This window comes from Ranitomeya imitator, chromosome 3, assembly GCF_032444005.1.
Source record: "Ranitomeya imitator isolate aRanImi1 chromosome 3, aRanImi1.pri, whole genome shotgun sequence".
Taxonomy (NCBI): domain Eukaryota; kingdom Metazoa; phylum Chordata; class Amphibia; order Anura; family Dendrobatidae; genus Ranitomeya; species Ranitomeya imitator.
This window is the reverse complement of record NC_091284.1, coordinates 812,321,068-812,330,336: the sequence shown is the minus strand read 5'-3', so window position 1 is coordinate 812,330,336 and position 9,269 is coordinate 812,321,068. Positions and strand designations below refer to the sequence as shown.

Here is a 9,269-nt window from a genome sequence, read left to right as displayed (position 1 = left end):
GCGGTCTGTTACCGACCCCCAAATGTTTCCAGGGAGAGGAGTATAAGGCTATGTTCACATATTGAGGGGGTTTTTGCTGCGTTTTACACTACCAAAAAGAAAAAACAAAACAGCATTTTAATGCACGAGCAAAGTGAATAAAATTTCTCAAATCTCATGCAGCTTACTTTTTTCCTTGCGAATTTGTAGGAGCTTTATATCTACAGCATGGTCAATTCATTCTGTGTTTCTAGCCCAAGTGAATGGAGCTAGAAAAAAATAAATGCATCAAAAACATGTACATTTTACATAGCTTTTTTCTTGCCAGCACTCTAGAAAATCTGCTGCAAATAATAAACGTGTGGCGTTTTAATTCTACACGAAAAAATTCTGTAATGGAAAAGAGGTTGTCCGAGTAGTAGAAGTCACTGGTGGCTCAATGACATCACTGTATTGTGCCAGCTGAAAGGAGAAGATGCTCATCATGAGAGTGGAGACAGGTAAGAGTAAAAAACACCTCTACAGGGGACATTATACAGTAAGTGTATGGGGACCAGAATTGGGCGACATTATTAGTGTATTTAAGGCCATGTTCACATTAGTGTCTTTGGGCGCAGCATCATCGACGGATACCGACGCATGCGTCATGCGCCCCTATCTTTAACATGGGAGGCGCATGGACATGCACCGGTATGCATTGTCAAGCGTTGTACGACGCATGCGTCATTTGTGCGCAGCAGACAGGGCGCGGCCGACGCTACATGTTGCATTTTCCTGCGCCAAATTTCCGGTATGCAACGCACTTGCGTCGTAAATGCGCCAAAAAAACACATTAGTGTCTATGTAAAACGCATAGGGCGCAGGTGCCTGCATTCGACGCATGCGCCTTTTGAGTAAAAAACAAGTGATGAAGTGTCTAGACCGTGGCAAGAGCATAAACATTAGCCAAGGCAAAATCCAACTCCATATCCATGTAGAGACTCTCCATGGGACGCTCCATCTTGATGCTGGAAACACAGGCAAAATGGGAGGAATTCATCTCCGCAAGGGTATATATACTCAAATTCCATTGGTGGTCTCTCTCTTTATAATGTGTAGACACTTTTTTGGGCGGTTTTTTTTTTATCTTCAATTGTGTCAAGAATAACAACATTTTAGGAGAACGCATGCGTCAAAAAACGCGTTGTGTATGCGGTTTGACATGCGTTTTCGGTTGCGTCGACGCTGCGCCCAAAGACGCTAATGTGAACGTAGCCTAACAGTGGGAAAAATAACGTATGGGTTCACAGTGGGAGACACCATTAATGTAAAGAGCCACAATGGATGACATTAACGTATGGGACGAGCAAGCGGGGCATTAATAATATCTTCCATTGTGGCACTATACATGTGGGCCTATAGTATTTTTTAATGCCCCAAATTATAGCGCGCCCCCCCCATACCTTGAGGGCCAAAATGGGGGATGTTACAACTGTATTAGGGCATATACAGTGGGGGAAATAAGTATTTGATCCCTTGCTGATTTTGTAAGTTTGCCCACTGACAAAGACATGAACAGTCTATAATTTTAAGGGTAGGTTGAAAATGAGAATGCTTGGTCTGGGGGAAAATGTGTGTAAATGGGTTAGTAACTGGCTTAGTGATAGAAAGCAGAGGGTGGTTATAAATGGTATAGTCTCTAACTGGGTCGCTGTGACCAGTGGGGTACCACAGGGGTCAGTATTGGGACCTGTTCTCTTCAACATATTCATTAATGATCTGGTAGAAGGTTTACACAGTAAAATATCGATATTTGCAGATGATACAAAACTATGTAAAGCAGTTAATACAAGAGAAGATAGTATTCTGCTACAGATGGATCTGGATAAGTTGGAAACTTGGGCTGAAAGGTGGCAGATGAGGTTTAACAATGATAAATGTAAGGTTATACACATGGGAAGAGGGAATCAATATCACCATTACACACTGAACGGGAAACCACTGGGTAAATCTGACAGGGAGAAGGACTTGGGGATCCTAGTTAATGATAAACTTACCTGGAGCAGCCAGTGCCAGGCAGCAGCTGCCAAGGCAAACAGGATCATGGGGTGCATTAAAAGAGGTCTGGATACACATGATGAGAGCATTATACTGCCTCTGTACAAATCCCTAGTTAGACCGCACATGGAGTACTGTGTCCAGTTTTGGGCACCGGTGCTCAGGAAGGATATAATGGAACTAGAGAGAGTACAAAGGAGGGCAACAAAATTAATAAAGGGGATGGGAGAACTACAATACCCAGATAGATTAGCGAAATTAGGATTATTTAGTCTAGAAAAAAGACGACTGAGGGGCGATCTAATAACCATGTATAAGTATATAAGGGGACAATACAAATATCTCGCTGAGGATCTGTTTATACCAAGGAAGGTGACGGGCACAAGGGGGCATTCTTTGCGTCTGGAGGAGAGAAGGTTTTTCCACCAACATAGAAGAGGATTCTTTACTGTTAGGGCAGTGAGAATCTGGAATTGCTTGCCTGAGGAGGTGGTGATGGCGAACTCAGTCGAGGGGTTCAAGAGAGGCCTGGATGTCTTCCTGGAGCAGAACAATATTGCATCATACAATTATTAGGTTCTGTAGAAGGACGTAGATCTGGGGATTTATTATGATGGAATATAGGCTGAACTGGATGGACAAATGTCTTTTTTCGGCCTTACTAACTATGTTACTATGTTACTATGTTAATTTTAACATTAAGATATAGAATATCAAAAATAAAATCCAGAAAAATCACATTGTATAAATTATATAAATTTATTTACATTTTGCAGCGAGAAATAAGTATTTGATCCCCTACCAACCATTAGGAGTTCTGGCTCCTACAGATCAGATAAACACTCCTAATCAACTCGTTACCTGCATTATAGACAGACTGCTACCGTATGGGGACTTTTACTAGTGTTCGGGGGGCCATATAGGAAGACATTCATTAGTACTGTATAAAGGCCACACGGGGACGTTTTTGTAATGAGGGTTTACAACATTTTATTTTTAGTAGTACGGTCAATGAGGGGTGAACTAAAAGGAGTTGCTGTTACTGTGCAGGGCACAAATATGACAGTTTTCTTAATCCATGACATTAATTTTATTTTTTCCACATAATTTGTTACCACATACTTTTTTACAAATTAACTGGGACATCCATGAGAGCCGCAGCTAGGGTATTATCATATGACTTCTTTTTCCAGGTATATTCCGCCTGGGATACGTCTGAAAAGGCGCCGTTTAGTGATTTTAGGCTTCTTTTTACCTTTACAGGGTTTTCAAAGTCGTGAAAAAAATAAGTCAGCAGTCCGTTCTGGCGGCATCTTCCACATTGAAGACACTGACTGTTATGACACCACAAAAGAGGTCTCTAAAGACGCTTCAGAGAAAAATAAGTCTAAAAAGATGTCGCTTGCACATACACTTACAGGGAAAACAGTCCACTACAGTGTCACAAGTCACTGGTAGAGCGGATCTGTGTCTGCTAGCAGCTCCGCTATTCCTGCAGATCACCCATGTCGATGCAACTGTACTTGGCACTCATTGAATCCCATGTAGCTGGCGAAATAGAAGACAGAAACTCTAATAAACCACTTCTGTCTTCTCCCCAGAGTCCACAGCTGTGTCATCGCTGGGCACTCAACCCTGCTCTTGATATATTGCAAAAGCCTTAACCCTGTGCGGTAAATTTACAATCTCGCAGAGTGAAATCTCATTTACAGAACTTGCTCCTTAAAAGAAAATCTCTCATGAATTTCATAATGCATATCTTGCCCATTTGGAAAACCCAAATAAGTGATAATACATCTGCAGCAAAAGCATTAACTTGTCCCTCGCTGGGCTCTCGACTGCTAGAACGCCCTACTGATTTATAGAGCAGGACTCGAACTTTAAAAAAAAAAAAAAAAAAGGCTACAATTTAGTGGCGGTCACGCTTGCACACACGCATTGGCTTCATTCATTGTCTGTGGGACAGAGATAGCCAATATCTGCATTATTGAGAATATCTCTTTAGTGTCATCTATAACATTTTTCCCAACAAAAATGAAGAAATATTTGGTGTGGAATTCAATCATTTTATTGAAATAATTACATATATACATTTACATTCTAAATTACTTTTTTTTTTTTACACTTTATTTTGTACAAAACCAATAAAACACAAGTACATACATTGTTGAGGTTTACGTTTAACATTTAAAAAGTACAGACAAAAAAAAAAAATCTTATACCATGGTGAAAGTTGGAGTAGTTCAACTGTTCCTACCCGGATACTCCAACTTACCCACAAGACAGTAAGACTTAAATATATTTATAGAGATCCATATTTTACACCATTTGCCCACATTGTTCTTTGTAAAGAGCTCCCAAACAGTAGAAGAAACTTACAGAACCAAGTGATAAAAAAAAAGCTTTGGTTTCGAGTCAACACCCGTTCACGACAGAAATGAAGTCTGAGCTATTTTATGATAGCAGCGTATATGTAGGGAGATACAAAAACAAATATCGACCAAGATATACCAGAAGGCAACATTTGTGGAGATCCTTCATCTCTAATTCTAGATACTTCCAAGAAGAATTCAGATATGATGCAGATTCAAGCCAAGATGCCTTTTAGGTGTCAAACATGGCATCCAATAATCACATCAAGGACACAGATGCCTAATACAGTTTCTGAAAAAAATCCAACTGCAATATCTTGGAGATTGCAGCCTACAAACTTAAGCTTTCAGAGCATTTTTTGGGGGGGATCCAAACTCTAAATTTGCATCAGAAGACAACTTAAAGTAGAATATCAATTATAGTTGACAATTCTTTAAAGTCAGGTTCCCTCAGATCTATACCATAACTTGGTGTAAGAGTTGGCAATACATGGCTGTACAGTAAGCTATGGACGGGCAGTACTATGCGCCAATTTACATGGACATTGGTCAATCGTCTTAGTATATTCTGTGCTTAAGCAAGTCCACCATATTAAATGTGGACAATTTGGGACAGGACATCATTTTTATCTTCAGAAACCATGAGAGAAGGTCACAGGACTAATATTCTTGGAAAGAGATTAAAGTGCCCAGATGGTACAGAGGGTTAGACAAATTTTTTTCTTCGTTTATTTAGCCAGCTTGGCCATCTTGAACATGCGTAGTGGCAGCATCCCATCAATCCAAGTGTTGGGCGAGGCGATCATTTTTTGCCACATGGTTGATTCTTCAGGACTTGAGTCCATCCAGTCTACTGGAGTCCCATAGCTCTTCCCTAGGGGATGGAAGTAAGTAAAACAGTCAATTTCAAGTGTTAAGACATCCGAACCCTCTCCTGTTGATAAACCCAAATAATTGGTTTAACGACAGACCACATTTCTCCACTAATGTAAAGGTTTAGAGCAGAATTTTAGGATAGGCAAAGGAAGGAACCAACTACAAGTCTCTGACATCTGTTTAAAGAGGTTGCCCCATTAAAACCCCTTTTCCATATGCTATACTGGGGAATATAGAAGTAAAACCAGGATATCCTAATAGGAAAGACGTCGATCGAAAGGGCGTCTTTTATTCTGTCAGGCACAATCTTTCTGTAGAATACATTCTCAAAATGTTTGTTTGATTCACCTTATTTTTCCAATATAAAGACAAAAAAAAAAACACAACATTTGTTATGGACAGGTTCTCAAAAAAAGGTCAGCTATAGATACATCTTTCTATAACTTTTTAGTTTAAACTCTTACAGTAAACCCCATAAATTAAAAAACAGTATTGAAGCGCCAGGATTGCAGTTTTTAGATCGGCACACCTCCGCAAGGAAAAGCCAATAAAAAGGTGATCAAAACATCTCTATGTATCCCAAAATAATACCAATAAATAGGACAACTCACCACAAGAAAAGCAAAAAAAACAGCAAAAAACCAGCAAGCCTCCACGCAGCTCAGTCCATGGAAAAAAAAAAACAAAAAAACGGACGGGTCTCAGAAAATAGTGAAACAAACAACGTTTGGTATTTCTGTAAATCGTGCAAACCTGGAGAATTCTGTTGCCAGGTCATTTTTACCAAAAAAATTAATGCAGTGAAAAAAAAACAAATGGCAGAATTTGTTTTTGTTAAATACACAAAATTTAATGGCACTATTCAAATCAAGTCCTATGTTAATGGATAAAAGAAATATAAATGGCTCTTGTGAGAAGGGGGATGGGGGAAAAAAAAAGTGTAAAAACTAAATATGACCTTCTTGGGAAGGGGATAAAATGCAGTTGTCACTTTTTCTAAATACAGTGTACACTGGGTGCAGTAAGCTGCTCTAAGACGTACGGCTTCTATCATCGTAAATCTGGTGCTCCTGATCTTACCTGTTCCCTGTCCGATTCTTATACCACCCAAGAAGTGATTAGTCAGTTTATTGTGGTCCCACACTGTCAGCTCCACGCAGGCTTCTCTCAGATCATCTTCCTTGAACCCATCATAAACCATTGTGTGGTTAAAAATGGGATTCGGCGTCTTGTCCACTGTTCGCGTTTTCTGACGACTCTTCCTACTTGTGTCCGGCAGTATCGTACTGTATACATGAGGAAATAGGTCAGTGATAAAACTGACATTACACCAAGTGGAACTGTACACTATGGAAGTTGCATCACACAAAAGACAAAACTAATGAATGACTCCTTATAAAAGCATTCCTGTAACGGCACATTCCGACGTCCCGGTCCAAGATCGGACTGGCAGTGGATCTCCTGAGCAGAGCACGACTGTCACGCTTACGTCAGGCTGCATTGCACTGAATGTGCCCGAATAGAAAAAGGGCGATGCCGAGAGTGGCTTGTTCCTTTGCATACTGCTGGCTGGAGAATGTATTGACCAAGAATCCAGTGAACTTATTCTGATGGGGAGTTGGTGACTTTGCTTCTGATTTTTTTTCTCATCTCTGTGCAGATTTTATGTCTTCAGACCACATCATAGTTGAGCTGAACGTTGATGTGGTCATAGATCTCGCAAGAGGATCAATAAGAGTTACATTCTTTGATGCTTCTAAGTCAACCCATTCTGCAGCCAGCGATATGCAGAGAAGCAAAGAACTTGTAAAAGCCTAAATTATCAATGAAAACAAATTTCAGAAAAGATTAAAAAAATATAATGACAGTGTTAAAAAAAAATAAAAATTCCTTAAGTACATCCCTACATTTTGGAACAGGACAGCCCAAAAATTAGCGATGAATGTATCAGATATTGTGACAGTTCTGCCAATTAACATACTTTGGGCTTAATATTTTGACTTGTCTAAAAAAATGAAAGAATATTCGAGCCGACATCAAACACGAAATGGAGGCGCCAGATAATTACCATTTTACAAAGGAGTTGATCTTGTTTTCGCGAAGCATCGGCAGCTGGATACACTCCCGGATCCAGATGTGCACCTCTCCAGTTGTGTTCGGCTTTTTACCAACCTCTGGGATTTGGAACAATATGATTATTATTAAGTATTATCTCAGAAGCGCGAGTAGATGGGTCATGGTATTACAGCAACAGCACCTACCAGACGGAGACACGGGAATGTACTGAAGAGACAGCTTCATCTCTCCTCTGTTCTCCAACCCAATACTGGACGCCAGGGTCTAGGAAAGACAAGTAATGCACAGGAAAGCAGTGATGTACAGCGCTACTAAAAGAAGGCTTGAGCAGAAAGGTTGTTTTCTCAATTCTTATTCAGACTCGCATGGTTTTGTCTGAAGATAGCCTTTGCCATCATTTGGGCACCTACATATACTGGATGGGCACTACACATTTCGCCATTCTGTGGGTACCTGATGCTATAGATGGGCACATCACACCAGCTTACAAAGCATGTGTACCTTTGTTGGGGCCCATGCTCATCCTTTGAGTCCTTTCAACTTTTTTATCTCAGTCTTGTGGTCTAGAAACAATCAGGCGAGTACAGAGAACACAAGTCCCCCATTTTGGTATGCAATACAAAATCTGTTCCACATTAATTTAGTAATTACCATTCAGTGGAAAGCATGCTGGATTGTATTCTGCGCCTTGGACAAATTTGTTAGAATAAGGGCTAATAAGAAGGCTGATCACAGGGTGCTCCACCGATCGAATCACCAGTGATCAGCTTGCGCGATTCTCTACAGTGCCCCAAAGGTAAAAATGAGTACCGTATTAGGGGTCGTTCACACTGATTTTTTCCCCCCTTCTGAAGGCAAAAACACGAAACCGTACCAGCAAAGTGAGATTTCTGAAATCATATTTTTTCCTTGTAGATTTGAACCAAACAGCTTTTTTCAAATCTTAAGCTGAATTGACACGCTGATTGGCGCAGCATTTGTGACCCATTCAACTGAATGGGAAAAAAAAAACGCACACAAAAAACCCTAAAGCATTAAGAACTCGGTGCTTTTCCTGCTAACTCTGCATTTTTCTGCAGAAAAATCTACTGCAAATACTAAACGTTTGTACATACCTTTACACGGTCATCACACAAGTCAACGTGCCGTCTCCATACTGCCTGGGCAAACAATATCCGCTCAAGGGTTTTTGGCACATGACCATTTTGTCCACATAAAAGAAAAACGTTGACAGACGTGGAGAAAAAAAAAAAAACTCCATTCTCCAGTCAGTCCGTTAAAAAATCAGAGCTGTTGCATTTTTCGGATCACAGATCTATAGACTATAGACAGATCTATAGACTATTCATTGCCGATTGAGCCAACACTAGTATCAGAATTGGACATATCTGATTTTTTTCTGCAGTGGACGCGATCCGATGGGGAAGAGAAGAAGTCGGACATGTGTGCAACCCCCAAAGAATACCATAGATACAAGTGCTAAATGTGAAAACCATGAATAACAATCATACAGGAAGATCAGTTGTGTGCACGGACCTCAAGTAAGATAGTCTTTGGAGTCACTTTATTCCTTCAGTTTAGCATCAGCTTACACAGAAAATATCATTACATATAAACTATTCTGCATGAGACGAGTAGAGACTGCGACTTACCCGTGGCTCAAGTGGGTACCAGTTCTTCTGTTTATTTTCCCATTCCCAATTAGCTAAATCCTGGTTGACTTCTCCCAGGAAACTGTTCCGGCCAAGGACATCACGGTGCCACACGGATAAGTTCAATGTTTGAGCTTGAAGGGATTCTTTTGGGATCTTATACTAAACCAAAGAGAAGAGATCTCAGAAAAAAGACACAGCATTATGGCGTCGTCACTTTTTATGCCTAGTGTAGACCCCAATGCATGGCTACCTGGGGCCTATGGGCGCCAAGTAG

At 40.4% G+C, this 9,269-nt stretch overlaps 1 protein-coding gene across 26 annotated transcripts in view; it reads right to left on the bottom strand.

Moving 5' to 3' along the window:
* Positions 1–4,068: 4,068 nt before the first annotated feature.
* SYTL2 (synaptotagmin like 2) overlaps positions 4,069–9,269 on the bottom strand; it is a 122,310-nt gene continuing 117,109 nt past the window's right edge. For all 26 annotated transcript variants that reach the window (XM_069759318.1, XM_069759310.1, XM_069759319.1 and 23 more), the window contains 5 exons: positions 8,993–9,154; positions 7,526–7,604; positions 7,333–7,438; positions 6,345–6,550; positions 4,069–5,262 (listed from right to left, as the gene is read on the bottom strand). In XM_069759318.1, the coding sequence (XP_069615419.1) occupies positions 5,117–5,262; positions 6,345–6,550; positions 7,333–7,438; positions 7,526–7,604; positions 8,993–9,154 (699 nt within the window). In that variant the 3' untranslated portion in view covers positions 4,069–5,116. The remainder of the gene's footprint in view (positions 5,263–6,344; positions 6,551–7,332; positions 7,439–7,525; positions 7,605–8,992; positions 9,155–9,269) is intronic.